This window comes from Saccostrea cucullata, unplaced genomic scaffold, assembly GCF_032062105.1.
Source record: "Saccostrea cucullata isolate Sc308-1 unplaced genomic scaffold, CSIRO_AGI_Scuc_v1 ctg69, whole genome shotgun sequence".
Classification (NCBI taxonomy): Eukaryota; Metazoa; Mollusca; class Bivalvia; order Ostreida; family Ostreidae; genus Saccostrea; species Saccostrea cuccullata.
In genome coordinates, this window is record NW_026939160.1 from 461,145 (window position 1) to 480,411 (window position 19,267).

Below are 19,267 nucleotides of genomic sequence, written 5' to 3' on the forward strand. Positions count from 1 at the left end.
AAAGCTATGGCTTTCATACTTCACATATATAATCCTTGTGACAAGACTTTTTGTTTTTTAGAAACCAACAACATTGGCCCTTTGACCTTGACCATGGAGGTTGAACTACCTTTCAAAAACTTATCCTTGACCATTACTTTTGAACATGCGGTGCTAGGTCTTTCAAATTTCACAATTGTATTTTTTGTAAGAAGACCTTACTTTGTGTAGCAACATATTTAATTTGCATTTACGAAAATTTAAATCTTCGCTACGTTGCCATGCGCGAACATCAGTGTTTCACAAACACAACTACTTTTTCAATTTTTAAATTCATACAATTACCACATTACATGTACCCTGATTTTACTATGATGTAGCTAAGTGGGGGGGACAAACCTTTCAATAAACTTTTCCAACAAGAACAATATGGTTGGAAAAAGGGTAACACCCTCTCCCTCCCCCCAAAAAGTGAGTCTGAAAAAAATGTACCCCCTTATATGAAAAAGAAAAACAAACATCAACACAAAATTAACCTGGTAGAGTACACGCGATAATTAGACCCATTTTGCACTGACAATTGATACTCTACACTTACAAACCTTACTCGCATAACAACCCTGTTCATCACTTATATTAACGATAACAGGTAAAATGATTGGGATAGACTTTTTAAAATGTTTACAAATAAATGATACATTCTTACCAGGGTTAATTTACCCCACTCACAAATCATTGTTTTCAATTATATAAATTTTGCATAAGTTCACTTTACTTACATTAAAAATTTTCACTCCAAGAAGATACAGTTTTTTGCTACGTCAATGATGTTAATTTAATGAATATTAACCTTTATTTTAAACAAATTTTTAATTAATAACAAAAATTAATTTTATCAACATTCAACCATGGCCTTGCAAATGTGGTTATGCACAAAATTTTTTATACACATATCGAATATTCGTCCGATTTTCAGTCCCAATTTATTTTTCAACCATGCCAAAAAAATCTACTCGTTATGGATGCATCATTTGCAGTAAGGATAAAACAATCAATAAAGATAGAGTCTACATTATCTATGAGTGGTCCAAGTTACGACCTATATAAGTATTTGGTAAGTATAATATGCCCGCTTTTACATAGCAGGCTATAGGAGCTGTCAAGGTTTAGCATTCTTGGCCTTTAATGTCAGACATATACCAGAACCATTCGCTGATCATATCTTCTCCAGACACGCATACAGACAATTTTGGAAAAGTTGCAATATTGACCCAATGGAAAACATTTAATGGTACCAATGATGTATTCTGTGGGCCACTTCGCTCCCTCTCAAATTATTTAGTTTAGTACATTTATCCCCACCCCACCCCCGCCACACACACACTTCTTGTTCTAGTCTATACTAAGTGCCAATGGATAATTAACAGGTTCGTTAGCTTATTCTATATTCCTCAATTTTTTTAAAAAGTAAACAGCAGCTTAGCAAGCTAGGTTTGAATTTAGCATGTTTTAGTAGTTTGTGATAAAGGATGTGAAATGATACCATGTTCGCATACAGAACTGCCTTTAATTCATAATGCACAACATACCTCAAGAAGGAGAAAATTTGAATTAACTTTCTAAAATTCATTTGGTTTTATTAATTTTTCACCAAATTTTATTTTGACGTTGGAAACACGCAAGCTTGCCTTTTCTAATTTACATAAGATATATGTATTTGACTTTAGTGCCTATATTTTTGCCATAAGTTCTACACAAATATATGTTAACTAAAGCAACATGCACCTTAAAATTTTATATTTCAACATTTATGACCTGCCAATGACTTTTGACTTTTAAGTTGATATCTTTATATACTTGTTATAAATTTTCAAACAAGCATAATTGTGGTTGTTATGTATGATTATAAAATAATTAAACATACGCTGCTCTTTCGGTAAAAGTGAGACTGAACAATTGATTTCTAGATAATGTCAAGAGGCGAATTGGACATTTGATTAGAGTAGTATTTTTTTGTAAATTTAAATTTTATCCGATGGCAGTGAATACTTTAGAATATCATTACCACTTACTGTCACCCGATAAGTTCAAAATCTACATGCCAGTATAAAAGGAAATGAACCATATAACTATATTTGATTCAATTTTTTTTTGTATATTTATCTTGTTTCATGTGAAAGCATCCTGGGGTAGTGTAAATTCTAAATTGTTCAAATCATGACCCTTGGGGTTAGGATGGGCCACAATTTAGAACCCAAGTTTTAAACTGAACCACATGTGTAAGAGTTCTTTTTAAAAATCTGCTTCTCGAGAACCACTGAGCCAGAAAAGCTGAAAATAACATGAATGCATCTTGGGGCTAAAATCATAACACTGAGAATATGGTGAAGCCACACTAAAGATTCCACATTTTACACTGAAACCACAGGCACCTGACGTTACTTATTTTTCTTTAAATAAAAAAAAAAAACCCTTACCTAATAATAAACTAGGTAAGAGTATTTTTTTATTTAAAGAAAAATAAGTAACGTCAGGTGCCTGTGACTGAAACATACAGGAAAATTCGTCAAATCTTCTTCTGAAGAACTACCAGGTTAGAAAAACAGAAAATGATACATGGATGGAAGCATATCCTGGAGTAGTGTAAATTCTTACTTTTTAAACTCGATCATGATCCCCTGTGATAGGGTGGTGCTACAATAGGGAATCCAAGTTTTGAATTGAAACCTAGAGAAAAGTTCTTTTAAAAATCTTCATTTCAAGCATCACTGGGCCAGAAAAGCTGAAAAATTATTTGAAAACATCCTGGGAGAGTTTAGCTTTTAAATTATTAAAATCATGGCCCCCAATGGGTTATTGTGTGGCCACAATGATTATTACGAGGTGGAAATCTGCTGAAGAACAGCAGGAGCAACGTTTCTCAGATGAGCGTTGTGGATCATGGGCCTCTTGCCAGAAAGAAGAGCGTCACCGAACATTTATGATTCCTTTCATCAAATGTGACCACTAGCATGCAGTTTGCAATGTTGTGTCCCGTTTTGCGAAAGACCTTATGACTAAGAACAAATTATAATTTGGGGAATCAATTTTTCATTACATGAATTTATAGATGATTGGAGATGCCCCCTCCTTCCGTTGTTCAATTAAAATAAATAAATAAATAAAATGCTCAGTATTTTTATGACACACTTACAAGGTATTAAAATTGAAAAATCCAAACTATAGTTTAAAACAATAACTTTTTATTCACATTACATATATCAGCGAGGGTGATTTTTTTTTGTTTTAGTTTCAATTTTTTCTTAATCGTTATACTTTTTTATTTTAAATGAAGCAAAGAATCCGTGTGACACAGATTGAGGGGGTTCTGTTTCGAAGCACCTGCGATGAATTTCAAATTGTATTAATCTTTTAAATGCAAGAATATTGATCAATATGCACATATAATTCTTTCCTAGCTCACCCCATAGGTCCATTACAAAAATAAATCAAATTGAATTGAAATTTTAGATACCATTCAAATACAAATACCTTCAAGTAGCCAGCCTCTGGGACCAGCATTTCTTCGCTCTCATCGCTGACTGACTTATGAGTGACGTGGTATTTACTGATCTTCAGTTTTTGTCTGCTGATCCTGTTCATTTGAATGACGTCCTCCAAATCTTGGACCCGGGGATTGGGACGGAAGGTACGACAACCCACCCCGTGTAGAATCATTGTCAAGGATCGTCGAAATTGAACGTTTTAAACTTGATACTTAAAGAAAATTACAGTTTTTGATGTATACGCACCGGAGCCTTGTGATCTTCATTGCTATTCGTGAGCCAGTTTAAAAAAATCTAGAATCTGTTTTCGGCATGATATTTTTATCTCATTTGAAAGAACTGATTCTTTTTCATTTTTTCTTTGTAACTTATAAACAAAATGTCACACATATATCTTTCCAATATAGTCCTGTAAAAAGAAATATCCTTTTTTCCAATCCTTCAAGTGCCTAAACAAACATTGCTCATATGAATGGCCAAGTTTTATACGGACCGGTGTTGAGCACGCAGTCCCGGGAGTGCAGAGTGAGGCCCGGTGCAGAGTGAACTTTCGCCGCTGTTCTTGCGTTAAGGACGCACCTAGGTCTGGTATTCATCTGACCAGAACCGAATTTGGTAGAATCCAATTTAAAAAACACCCCAATCATTGATCAACAGTGTAGGGAATTCTTGAAAATACAGAATTATATATGTCCCATGAGATGTTCAAATAACAATTAACGGACTCCCCCTACGTGTTCTATTTACATCTGTATCCCTATACTCAGCAGAAAAAAAATATCGGTATTTAGAGAGGAAACGGACAGAATATCCCAAACTTATCTGCCAATTATGAATGAATACATCTTTGTTATATAATCGAAGTTTTTATCAGATGGCATTTTATCAACATTTTTACATACTGTTCCATAGGCTTACACTAAATAATCAACAAATCAATTGAGACTTGCATTTAATAAACCTAAAAATGTTTATATTTATATCTTTTTAAATAATCATTTTATGTTTAAAACGATTACTTATATTCATAACGTCTTTATACGTTTCATTGATGGAACAGCCACTTTTAATTAATGTACTCGAATGCCTAATGTATTTTTGCAATGGGTTTTTAAGAATTTTAGGAGAAAAATTAATTGTAAATATTAAATAATAAACAAATCACGTGAGACTTGTATTTAATAAACCTAAAAGATGTAAATATTAAATAATAAACAAATCACGTGAGACTTGTATTTAATAAACCTAAAAATGTTCAAATTATTTAACTAAATTTCATAAAACCGAAACCACTTTTGATTAATGTATCAATTCATTATTTTTGTTTTTAAAATTTTAAGAATAATTGTATTGAATTCTCTATTCAATTTAGTTTATCACCTTTTCTATTAAAATTAATTAATTATCAGCTATCACCTCCACGTATGAGAAAATAAACCTCTGTGTATTTTTTCTCGTTTGCAAAATTGTTGTTAATAATGGTAAATTATAATTTTATCAGAATAGTGTGAAAATGAAGTCCCCTTAATTAAACAATCACTTTGTTTTTATAGCAATTATTCTCTACCCATTGGAGTATACCTTGTGATGTCTACGTATCTATTATCTCTTTCATTTAATTACTAGCAGGGTAATTAGAGCTTGAGTAGTATAATTTCTTACTCATCAAAGAACTATATAACCACATGAGTGAATTTGTTTGCTATTCCACCCCTGAAGAATACATGCTTACTTATTCATAATAGATCAACTAATGAAGTTCACACGAAAAAGTAAGTACATTGCATTTTACATATTTTGTACACCTTGATAATCATGTCATTTGTTGCACGCATTACGGTGCCAGAACAATCACTGGACGGAAGTCTGATAAGGGCAGATAATGAACAGAATTTAAAGAGATAAATATTCAACAAAACAGACCCTTTGCCGAATGAAACACTTACAGGAATACAATAGGAAAATTGATTTTTGTTTGACCTTGACATTCATTCGTCACAGTGAAATAAACACACTGGACGGAAGTCTGAAAAGGGCATACGGAGATAAATATTCAACAGAACAGTGCGTTTGCCGAAGCAAATACTAAATTGAAGAAAATAACAAAAATGAATCTTGTGTGACCTTGACTTTCGTTCCTTCTGAAAAGAATAACAAAATTGACTCTCCTTTGACCTTATTATTCGTTCGTCACAGTGAAATTAACACACTAGACGGAAATCTGATAAGGGCATGCAGAGAAAATTATTCAACAGAACAATGTTTTTGTCGGAACCAATACTTACATGGAAAGTATACATCATAGTAAGTTTAATTGATTCTTGTTTGACCTTGACATTCGTTCGTCACAGTGAAATTAACACACTGGACGGAAGTCTGATAAGGGCAGACAGAGATAAATATTCAACAGAACAGACCCTTTGTGAAAGAGAGAGAAATATTCCAAATGCATCGAAATTGATTCTTGTGTGACCTTGACATTCGTTCGTCACAGTGAAACTAACACACTGGACGGAAGTTTGAAAAGGGCATACGAGATAAATATTCAACTAAACAGTGCTTTTGACGAAGAAAAACTTATCTTTAAGACTCAATCAAATTGATTTTTGTTTGACTTTGTCATTCGTTTGTCACAGTGAAAATATCACACTGGACGGAAGTCTGATAAGGGCAGACAAAGAAATTATTCAACAGAACAGTTCCTTTGTCGAAGCCAATACTTACATGGAAAGTATACATTATAATAAATTTAATTGATTCTTGTTTGACCTTGACATTCCTTCGTCACAGTGAAATTGACAAACTGGACGGAAGTCTGATAAGGGCAGACAGAGATAAATATTCAACAGAACAGTGCCTTTGCCGAAGGAAACACTAACATGAATATAATAGCAAAATTGATTTTTGTTTGACCTTGACATCCCTTCGTCACGGTGAAATAAACACACTGGACGGAAGTCTAAAAAGGGCATACGGAGATAAATTTTCAACAGAACAGTGCGTTTGCCGAAGCAAATACTAACTTGAAGAAAATAACAAAAATGAATCTTGTGTGACCTTGACTTTCGTTCCTTCTGAAAAGAATAACAAAATTGACTCTCCTTTGACCTTGTCATTCGTTCGTCACAGTGAAATTAACACACTGGACGGAAGTCTGATAAGGGCATACAGAGAAAATTATTCAACAGAACAATGTTTTTGTCGAAACCAATACTTACATGGAAAGTATACATTATAATAATATTTAATTGATTCTTGTTTGACCTTGACATTCATTCGTCACAGTGAAATTGACACACTGGACGGAAGTCTGATAAGGGCAGACAGAGATAAATATTCAACAGAACAGACCCTTTGTGAAAGGGAGAGAGAAATATTCCAAATGCATCGAAATTGATTCTTGTGTGACCTTGACATTCGTTCGTCACAGTGAAACTAACACACTGGACGGAAGTTTGAAAAGGGCATATGAGATAAATATTCAACTAAACAGTGCTTTTGATCATGACGAAAAACTAATATCTAAGACACAATCAGTGAACAGAATAACTTAATAGATTTTTGTTTGACCTTGACATTCGTTCGTCACAGTGAAACTAACACACTGGACGGAAGTCTGATAAGGGCATACGAGATAAATATTCAACAGAACAGTGCCTTTGTCGCGTCTTGTTTGAACTTGACATGTGTACGTCACATTAACAGAAAACCAAAGTTGATTCTTTTAACTTGACATTCGTTTGTCACAGTTAAACTAACTCACTAGACAGAAGTCTGATAAGGTCATATAGAAAAAAGTTTCATCAGAATTCATCAGAATAAGCCGAAGGTATAACAAAATTGTTTCTTGTTTAATCTTGACATTCGTTCGTCACAGTGGAACTATAATTTTCAACTAAACTGTGCTTATGACGAAGAAAAACAAATATTTAAGAATTAACAAAATTGATTCTTGTTTGACCTTGACATTCGTTCGTCACAGTGACATATACAAACTGGACGGAAGTCTGATAAGGGCAGACAGAAGATAATAATCAACAGAACAGTGTCATTGTCGAGGAAATAAACTAATTTGAAAAGATATACTATATTACAATGCTTCTTGTGTGACCTTGTCATTCGTTCGTCACAGTGATATTAACACACTGGACGGAAGTCTGGTAAGGTCATACAGAAGGAAATATTCGATAGAACTTTGCCGTCATCAGAAAATTATTAACCCTTAAAAATAACAAAATTCCTCCTTGCAGTAATTGTTTTACATTCTCATTCATTCGTCACAGTGAAACTAACGCACTAGACGGAAGAAGTTCACTATCGCATCATCGTACCATCGACGTTTTGGTCGATAGTGCGATAACGATGAGGCGATAGTATGATGGTGCGATAGCGATGATACGATGACGATGTTACGATAATGATGATGATGAAACGATGTTTACTGTCTCTTAATCGTGCTATCGCACCATTGTTTAATATCGCATTGTCGCTCCATCCCATCGCTTCATCGTCATTGCACCATCGTAACATGTATCGCGCCATCGCATCATCGACCCTTTAGTCGATGCTCGATGGAGCGATAGCGAACTGCATGGTCCAATCCGGATTTTATTGCATACGGAGATATTAATATTCAACAGGACATTGCTTTTGTCGAAAATAATACTTGTATTTACTAGAGGCCCATTGGTAACAACGCTCACTAGAGTAATTACGGCTCTGCTGCTAGATCTCTCCACATTTACTTCATTACACTTATTAACAAAATATTTCTCCTCCCCATTCGTTCATCAAATGATGTTTTGTAGAAAGTTTGTATGAATTTGGCCCAGTGCAGTGGTTCTTCAGAGGTCTAAAACCTTGATTGTTTATAGACAGATAATATAATTGATGGAACGTACAAATTATTATTTTTTATAATTCAATGTAGGAACATACTTTACTAATTTGAGTTTGCTTATCTTCTCTCTCCCAACCATTCATTTGTAAATGTGATCATCATGATCACGCCATTGAGGTTTGGGTCGGTAAATCGATGGTACAATAGATCTAATATATGCGATATGACATTACTATGACATTAATAACAAAACGGATCTATGGACTGGTTTGAAGAATATACGTGTATACCTTTAATGACTTAATTACCTATACGTGTATACATGACATTACATGTATATACCTTTGTCATATTTGCCTGATTGTGAACCATGTGCTCTTGTTTTTAAAAGTTCCATTTTTGCCTAAATATTTATATATTTGTACTTAGTCAATTTAAAATTGGTTATGTGATTCTAAATTTGTTAAAATAAGAACTTTTGTGGAATTTAGGATGTGATTTTTTTTTCATGAAAACATCTATGAATAGCAAATGGTTTTTACGAAGCGTAAACAAAATTATTTAACAGTAAATCCCAATGACTTATCTACATGTATAAATTAGAATTAACCTCTGGGGCAAATTTTGAAAACAAAAATGGACATGCCACATGAACTACTAGTAATTTGAACCTCGTTTTACAAAAGAACTTTCGACAGGGAAAAAAAGTTTTTTTAAACAAAAAGTCTTGCAAAATCAAGATCACTCTATGTCTATGTAAATGTCTTGCAATAAAATGTCTTTAGAAATTAAATTTGAAAATATATATATATATATATATTCTTTTTAATTAATATAGGCTAGAGAATCAGTTATTCGACCAAAATGGGGACACAGTACATATTGAGGTCCACGAGCACCTGCGTGTGATCCGCCCGTGACCGAGTTATGACGTAGGGTAGTCCTCGATTCGCATGGATTCATCACGTGAAAGTATGTTTACCAACATTAAAGGTCTTTGCACTGTTGTGTTTGCCAGTTGTTTTTGATCGTGCAGAGGACTAACAGGACAAAAATGGCCCAGCTGACTATCAGAGGATTATTTAGATGTCTGAAAACAAGTAATGTCGGGTGTTATTCATCTGCATTTCAAAACGGAAGCTGCAGAAGGACTCTGTGCAGCTCTTCAGACGGATCATTGACCTTAGAAGAAACAGTGGATTTTTCAATTCATGGACCAAGCACACAAGGCATTCAAGGAGGGCATGACGATTATTTAGAAATTTCAGAACCAAGCGTGCAAACCAATATTGCAACAGATAAAGAAGAGAAAGAAATTGCTGATACGATGAACTGTCACGCTTCAGTGAATCTGCACTCTTCAATGCAGAGCAATGTACCAGAGCCATGTGATTGTAAAATTGACTATGCAGAGCATTATAATATGCCAGGCGGGGGTGCACGGCTGTATGATAAATACATTCAAGAAATTCAAGTTGCCAACCATCCGAATAACAAGTGAAATTGACAGTCGATTTGAACTTATAGGTCGAATTGTTTGTGGTTCGTGAGATCTGATTCATCATGTTCATTGATCATTTCTCGTATAGAGGTCAGCTGTTACTTGTCTTCACTTCACTGTATCAGGCCTGTTGTGTAACAACTCCCTAAGACATCATTTGCAGGATGTGATTGTTGCATTTATCTGTTGTGTTGTGTGTTAATTTACAGAATAAATTATAATTTTTTTTCTCTAGCTGTGACTTTTTTTTTCTCTTTCAAAACAGTGTATTTTCAGGGGTTTTTTCCCCCACATTTACAGGCATTGATGGCCTCGGGGAGGCTTACCGTTAAGAACAGGAGGAAAACTTAATAGGAGCTAGAAAACTTTCAATACATTCTTTGTTAAAACGTGCAAGCTAAGGTTTCATGTGCTTAAAAATAATTCAGATCTGCATTTTTTTTAAAAAAATTAATTAAATATTAAACGAATAACTAAAAATACGAAAAGTTGACTTATTTTTTCACATTCAATGCATTTAATGATTTTCCCTCTTACCCTGAGTCAGTTAATATTACATATAGCCAATGTGTGAACCATGAATAAAGATGTTATTAACTGGATTATGCACTTTCGTATTTAGTGTTGCACATGCCCATCTAACTTAAATTTAACCAACGACCTCGAAACAAATACACGATTTAATGAAAAATCCATAGTCCCTTTGAAAGCCCATTACATAGGTTCAATAACTTATGGTGCGGATTATATTAGGAATACATTTTCTCCAAATCGAGTTACTAAATGGTACAAAAAATATACATGAATATATATATATATAATAATATGTTTATTCACCAATCAAGGGCCCTCAGGGGGCATGAACAAATTATTACAATATGATAACACTGATTACAATTGAATATATGCAGAGGGGAATGTTTGTTAAAAAATTAAACGTGTGTCTTAAAACTAAATCCAGTATATCGTCGTCGGAATCAACTTAAAAAGGGGGACTAAACCATCAAATAAAAGTATGAGATCAGAGTCTCAATTTTCCAATATTTTTCCTATATTATGTCTATTTTTTCCCAAAAAGTTGAAGGGGTAAAACTTAAAGTCCCCTTCCCCAAGCCCCCGACTCCCACGCCTATGCAATATGGATTTATATCTTTAGTTCGTAAAAAAAATGTCTCTGTTATCATTATGTGATAGAGTTGTCTCTCTTTGACCACATTACAATAAAACGAAAAAATATATATGTGATCAATTAAGGAATTATGTTAGATATAAAATATTATAAGAAAACTGTTGGATCGAAAAGTAAAAAAAAAAACGTTCAGAATATCAAATTACTCTTATAGGTAAAAGAAGTATAGAACTGAACATGTTGAAGATGTACTTGAAGTATTTAATTTTTTTGACTTTATGTAGACCAACAGTTTTAAATTCATTTAATGGAAAATATACAAGGTTCAATAGCCTTTACATTGTTATCAATTGATAACATACTTGAAATTTCATTAATGAATATGACGCGGGTTTTCTAAAATATTAATAAGATGCCTTTGTTTTTAATCAGCTGTGTGTTGGCAAACCACCGGATTGAGCCTGGGTTTTAGAATACCACAATCACGTGACCTAATTTTTAAGCAGTTTGGCGGATATCCAGTGTGTATCGATGTGAATAGGTATATGTTGAATCCTGTTAGTTTTTAAATCCATTTAAATGTTTTATTTAAAGTGCAGATTATTGGTGGGTAGAAATTTTATTTTGAATTTCATCTTTATCTCATTTTTGACAGTGACAGGAAGATGTTTTTGATGTACGAAATTCCCAAACTATTTTCCATCCGATGCCTGCTGGAGCTTGCATGGAACTGATTCCTTTGTAAATATACAGGTAAATATTGTTGTCGATTATGAATGGGCCATGATTTAACAATGATTGGTATGAAAACAATGCGTGTGATTGTTATTTTGGGTAGTATTTGAGCTGTCAATGCGAAAAATTGTTTGCATCGGTGCGACAGTTAAGTCGCTGCAACGCTTGTTGTTAGGTACGCTAAGGACCTCGTGAGTGATAGAGAAAATCCGGGAAAATGGTAATTTTGTGAAATTCATTTCTAGATCTAAGTGTGTGTGGATAATATGTTAAGTAATAATATTTGCTCAGAGTATAACTTAAAGTAGAGTACATTACCATATGTGTTCTCACATATACTAAAAGTTATCAGGTTATTATTTTAATTTATAAATTTCCATTTGAAAGGAACTGACTCATACATTATTTGTTTACATAACAGGTTAGGTTAAAGAGACAGTTTTACAAAGCATTTGATATGCTGGATTTCTAAACCATTACAAAAGGTTTACAACATTGTATTTATCAAATAACCCAAAAGTTATGTATATCATGTATATACATTGACGAATTTAAATTAAAGTAAAATGTAACCATACTGTTTCCAATTTTCATTTAAGTATATCCTCATTTTAATTTATTTGAAAAAGATAATTCTTTATTATTCAGATTTATCTATGATTTTAAAATCTGCAATAAAAACTTCTGGTATATTTTGATTAAATTTATATCAATATATAGGTTTCAAAATTTTAAATGAATTTGAAAGAACACATACACACATATTTGTAATTTTTTGTTAGCTTCTGCCTGAAGAATGGAGGTCCACAACAGGCGGCCTTATTCAAGACTGAGCCTGAAGGAGGAGTTTGATTTTGATATCAATGACATCAGCCGGGCCTCCACTCCAACCAGTACCATGAGCTCAAAATCCGAGGGGCGGAGACGAGAGAAATCGCACAGGAGTCACTCGGTGGACGACTACAAACGCAAAATAGCACGACTTAAAAGCGAGTTAGAGGCCGAAAAAGCAAGGACCAAACAGATTTATCGTGAAAAATCCTCGGAAATTAAGTCTCTTCAGGAGGCGTACAAGAAAGACAAGGAAAAGGAGATAAGTAAATTAGAGACAAAGTTAAGTCAAGAGAAACAGAAGGAGATAGAGATTATACAGGAGAATATAGCCAAAAAGAAGGACAAGGAACTACAAGAGGTGCTCAAGTAAGTAGGACTAAATTATTTAGACATTATATTAAACATGATACACTGCATGGGTAGGTGTATTTTCATATATTGATTAGAACTCTACAAATTTCTTTAACTTACAAGAAAATTTACTAGAGTAAGACTTTGATTTCATGCAAAGTAACTCTAAGTCACACCTTGTTCTCAAACTAGATGGGACCAAAGGAGAACTTCTAGATTTAAGGAGATATCACAGTTAAAATACTTTAGAGAAAAAAAAGTGGTTTAAACTTCTAATTTACTTTCACATATCTATGGTTTTCTTGCAAGATATCAGTGTTTGAGATACCAAAGTTTAACTGTATTTCTTTTTTCCACCTACAGAAATAACTAGACATACAAAGCTAAAATGAATTTTAATGTTTTAATTATTATTTTAAAATAAAATTGTTTAGGTACAAAGAAGAGGAGGTCAAAAATCTCAGGGAAAAGTTTGAAGAGGAGAAAACTAAGGCCCTTCAGTCGGTGGTGGAATCAGAGAAAAAACAGTACAAAAAAAATGCAGAGAAAATGTCCAAGGAGATCGAAAAACTAAGGGAGGAGAAAAAGAAAATCGAGGTCGATTTCAAGAAAAAATGTGAGGACCAAACGCGCAAGGAAAAAGAGTTCTCTGAGGTCAAAGAAGGCTATGATGCAGAACTTCGAAAGATACTCAACGAATCCAAAAAATTTGCATTTGGGAATTTACAAAAACTCAAAAAAGCTGAAAAGGCATTAAGTGAGGGAATAATTTCAGAGGATGAGGTATTATCTATAACAGAATCGATTAGTCTCAGGGGAACTCCGTTTTCGGAGATTTCTAATCGCACTCCTAGTCGTCCCTTAGCCCTTCGCACAGCAGAGGATTTAGAGATTGAAAAATATCTAGCTTCTGCCACCCCATCTCCACACCCTGGATCCACACCTCTGGGAAAGTCAACTCCTGGATCCATTTCATTAGGGAGGTCAACTCCTGGATCCACACCCCTTGGAAAGACTTTTACATTGGATGGAAAATCACCCTTTCGTTATATTACTGTTCAAGAAAAAACTGACGAAGAAGACCAAAGCAAAGAGGTAAATTAAAATACATTGTATTTAAAACATGCTTGCATATACATAGTTATTTTTTCAATTTCATGCACTTTCTGGGTAATTTTGTCCTTGCTTTTATCATATTTATCCTGAGTTTATGACTGGTGATCTTTAATTTTTAAAAGGTTTGGTTTTAAGTTGAAACTTCCATTCCCATTGGAAGTAGCCTTATCAGAACTTGGATAATTAATAACATATATTCTCAACAGAACTCTTATGAATCATATACACTTGAAACATGAGTATGATATGAAGGAAAGAGAGATACACTTTTGATTCATATTATTAAAGAAGGTTCGTTCCGTCAAAATCATATTAAATAGGAAATGCATGTTTATTTATGTTAAAATTATTCTATTCAAACCTCTCTATCATTATGGATGTTGATGAAAACTCCATTAATTCTTTGTTTTCTTCAACACCAGACAGATTATTTTTTACCTGAATTTATGAATTTTTAATCATATTAATATTAAAGGTGTGACGACACCTTAGAGAAAAAAGTTTTAATTTCATATAAATCTTACGTCTTGTGTGTCCATAAAAATATGTTGGCATCGGATATCTATGTGAAATGAACCAGATATTATTTAGTGTAAAATTCAGCATCGCACCTGTACATTTGACTTGTAAATTGTATAATGGGTATATTATGCCTGTCCTAGCTAGGCAGGGTATTGATTTTCTGACACTTTCACTTGATTGATTATTGCGATTGTAAGCACATGTGATCATTGTCGATTTTAAGGAAGTACATCAAAATGTACTTTAATGTGGTTTTCTTGCTTGTTTGGAATTAAAGGTTTATCAGAAGTTTCTTGTTAACTTGAGAGATGAAAGCCCAAAATTTTCCTTTGTAATATTTCACATTCTTTTATTCACTGAGTGTAGCATGATATCGATATGTTCCAACGAAAACTTTTTGTAATTGGTAAGCCATATTCCAGTGAAACTCGACAGTAACTTTAACCGGTTTTGTTTTGATAGACATACTGTTAAGTACCGGGGATTTTAGAACAGGACCTGTGAAAATTATAATTTGGGCATTAAAATTCCTGATCAGCATTTTTGGCATGGCCCCAGAGAAGTTAAAAAGTTTAATAGCTTTATCAAATTAATGTTTGGTTTTACTTTCTAAGACTAGCGGCATAGCCAATTATGGAGTGGATAAAAGTCAAACTTGGTCTTTTCTTCTGGATTTTTTCCTCTACTTGTTTGGCAAGAAAATTCAAATTTTTCTTGTATACCGCTGGGTCAATTGATTATCCTTGTGTGAATTAAGGGATGAAAAAATCAATGTAAGGTTCCTTGCCAATTATTTTATTAAGAAAGAAACCAAGAATTTAGTTTAACCTTTCCACAAAAAAATGTTGATATATATAAATTAATCTATCAACCCTTTAGGGACTAAACTTAAATCAATCATGCATTATTTTCAATGAGAAAAAATGGCATTGGATATCATGGATATGATTGATAAATGCAACAGATATTGCAAGAAAAAAAGGAATTTGCACCACTTTCAAAATTCCTTTGAGACTTGATGCCATTTTTGAATTTTTTGATAGCCACAGTTTCTGTAGAAGTCCATCATCATGATCATAGTTCCACTGAAATAGAAAATTTTATGTACTGGGACTTTTATCTCTAGAACATCAAAGGATGTAATGTGTATTTACTACAATGGCAGTGGAGTACTATACATCTTAAAGTTTAACAAAATATTTAGCAGTATTTAGGTAGGGTTCATAAAATATTTATAAAGCAGCTTAAGTCCTTCAGAAGTTTTCGTGATACTGTTCAATTTGTATTTTGGTTGTAAATTTTGATTTCCTAATTATGTTTATGAACACGATGAAGGAAAACGAGCCAGGTCATTTTCTGCCAAATTTAAGGTGCGTTAATGCAGGTAGTTTGGGAGAAGGCCTTATCAGACCTATTGTTTTTATTTACACATACGCGTATACATACGAAATCAAACGCACTTAATCCCATTGTGTCTCTTTAAACTCCAACCCAAATACTCGGGTAAAGTTTTGTTATAGTTTATTTACTAATGACCCTCTGTTCAGACACAAGTTTCGTTTACAATTTGAAGCACGCCAAATGAATTTTTTTTGTTGGAATTTTTAAATGTCGGAGACCATTCAGTTAATCCCTGTGAAGAATCATCTAATGGAGAAAAATTATTGGGCTGTATCTGATCCCAGTACCATTCAGGGACCTTTATGTTTAGGTTTTGATGGACTTATATTTCCCAATTCGAAAAATGCTTCTGTCATATCATCGTGATCATGCCATTGTTATGTCAGAAACCAATGCGTCCATACACAAAAAAGTACTTGACATGTATATATTTAGCTCCAATCCAAATACTTTAAAATTTATAGCTAATGGAGTGACAATTTTTTGACAAAAGGTTTATATAAGAAACAGAATTCAATCGTTAGTCAGTATAATGAAAGTTTAAGGTATGTCATAGGAATTCTTTATATGTATTTATAACAGCAAAATTCTGAGCTCAAGCACTCAAAAGTTTAAGTCAAAATTTATAAATGTAAATCTTTTTCCTGAACAATATTCTTAAATAAAATTTGTTTGAAATTTAAACTAGGCATGCAGAGTTTCCGAATCCAAATATTTTCTATCATATTCAATCATTCGGTGATCACTGTTCTGCCAGTCCGAAGCAAATTTTATCAGTCCAAACAAATTCTAATATAATTCATGATGTAATTCATAAGAAAATGGCATGGGTTACATAGGAAAAGGAGGCTTTTTAACTGTCATTTAAAATATTGCTGTTGCCTGCATGGCACCGTGGTTAGAGTGTCTGCTCTAGAGTTGCGAAGTAAGAAGTCAGTCCTTATCTAGCGGGTTTGAATCCCACTGTGGGATGTGGAGACTGGTCCTTTGAATGAGACCTTATAAAACCGAGGTCCTGTGTCACAGTAGGTGCTGGCACAAAAAAGATCTCTCACTGCTCAATGGCCCTGAGTGCTGAGTATAAGACAAAATTTGTAGCTCTCCACCGGCAAGTGGTGGCATCTCCATTTAAGTGAAAATTCTCGAGAGGGACATTAAACAACATACAATCAATCAATGAAATATTGCAATATTATAGCAATACAGTTAAAAATAACATAATATATTTATATATATCACAATATCAAATTTCCAGTCGATACCTAGCCCTAACGGTACAACAAAAATTAAAAAATAAATTGGATTGAAAGCACAGAAATTGATCGGTCATATGGACAAATCAAATAGCAAATTGTATCAGAAAATTCAAATTTCTATTGGTTTTGCCAGTAGGACCAATGGTTTTCAGAATCTTTGCTGCCTCATTTTAACACTAAAAAATGATCATCAATTTGTAAATTCCGATTCTATCACAATGCAATTTTGACCGACTAGAAAAAGGTATGCAATATTCCGTGATTAAATTTTTTAAATGGATGTGCAATTTCTCAGGAACTTTCAGTCAACACAAAGTAGAAAACAAGTACTCGATAACTAGTCAAAAAGTTTTAGGCCTAAGATCTTGTTTATATATATGGATAATGCAGCATGCAAAATCAGGGTTTGGCATATTCATACATTGTTTTGCAGTGCAGGGTATTTTGAAAATTTTGAGTAGAAGCTTTTCTAAGGACATTGAAATGAGAAATTTGGCAAACAGACAAACACAATGCCTTTCTATGTCCTATGATAACCCAAAACAGGAGTATTTTTAAAAAGCTTATCTGGTATTTTGAGTTGTAAGGTGTGAAAAGAATTTTCTTTGTAGTAAAGAGAAGTACATCAAATTCAATGCCTATTGTTGAGACGTAATCTCAAATTAATTTTTTATGACAATGGTATTAGAATAAGACTGATAGTGTTCTTTTTGTGAATATATCTTTTTTGTGAATATATCTTTTACAGTGCAGATAAATTAATTGGAATAAAATATGGGAAAAAGTGACAACTCGGACACATATGAATTTAAAGATTTATTTTCTCAGTTGTAAATGTAAAGATTTTAGGAATGCACAAGAAAGATGGATCATTCTAGTTCATTTTTAGCTCACCTGAGCCGAAGGCTCAAGTGAGCTTTTCTGATTACATATTGTCCGTCGTCCGTCTGTAAACTTTTCACATTTTTGACTTTTTCTCAAGAACCACTGGGCCAATTTTGACAAAACTTTATACACAGCATCCTTGGGTGAAGGGTAGAGTTGGGTATTGCGAGTGAAAACCATATTGCGATATATTGCAATATTTTACGTTGAATATTGCAATATATTGCGATATATTGTAGATTTATTATCATTAATAAATTTGTACAGAAACTTTAAAATGCTGTCAAGTTCAAAGACTATTTAAATTTATCTATAAATTTTAAAGGAGACGGTGGATAAGACACGAATCGTTCACATAATTATAATAACTTTTAATCAAAAACCAGGTAAAAAATTAAACAAAATGTACTCATTTGATGTATTTTCAAATTGAAAAAAAAGTTTATGCATAGTTTATTCTTCATAGTTTTTTTTTTTTTGGGGGGGGGGAGTTGTTTTATTGAAATAGCATAAAATGTAATTTAATGATTAAAACAATACATACTATATAGAAATTTTATGTGGTCACAGAATAAAATTAAAGCCAGAAAGAAATTGTGACCTATTTTCGGGCGTTTAGTGTTTTAGTCTGACCCGAACTAATTTCACATTATGACATACGATCAGGAACTGCATAGGCCTGTTTCTTTTGTTTTAATATACATGCTCCTGGTAAAGCATGAAGGTGTTTAAAATGGCAAGAAACTTGTTAAAAAATAATAAAAAGCAACACTGTATCAAGTGAAAACATGGATGGCCATTTATGTGTAATATGTATCTTGAACTTAACATTCATCGTCGATCATGTAGATTCCATGAGATTTTGAGAACCGCATTACACATGGTATACACCCTGTAGAAATGTTTTATATATTTTCTTTCTTAATAATTTTATTTAAAAGTCTTTTTGTTAATTATTGATTTTATTTTAAAGTAATATATTTAAAATTGCGACAGTGAATGAAAAGCTTCTTTCCTTTCTCTCTCTCTTCTCTCTATCTGCCTCTGATAGCCGACGAAGTATTTTTATTACTAGATTGAAGAGGCCTGGGGAAGTTACAAGTATTATTTCAGCAGTTTCTACAATAAAGGAGGTTTTTATATATTTTTATAAATATCATGAAATACCGGTAT

General features: G+C 33.1%; 1 protein-coding gene across 11 annotated transcripts in view; it reads left to right on the forward strand.

Moving 5' to 3' along the window:
* The first annotated feature begins 11,485 nt into the window (after nt 1–11,485).
* Nucleotides 11,486–19,267, forward strand: part of LOC134252355 (RIMS-binding protein 2-like) — an 83,823-nt gene continuing 76,041 nt past the window's right edge. For 9 of the 11 annotated variants that reach the window (XM_062734800.1, XM_062734809.1, XM_062734808.1 and 6 more), the window contains exons 1-4: nt 11,486–11,535; nt 11,656–11,747; nt 12,512–12,929; nt 13,349–14,009. In XM_062734800.1, the coding sequence (XP_062590784.1) occupies nt 12,526–12,929; nt 13,349–14,009 (1,065 nt within the window). In that variant the 5' untranslated portion in view covers nt 11,486–11,535; nt 11,656–11,747; nt 12,512–12,525. Of the gene's footprint in view, nt 11,536–11,649; nt 11,748–11,929; nt 11,950–12,511; nt 12,930–13,348; nt 14,010–19,267 lie in introns of those variants that run through there. The other 2 variants (XM_062734801.1, XM_062734802.1) reach the window with 2 other exon arrangements.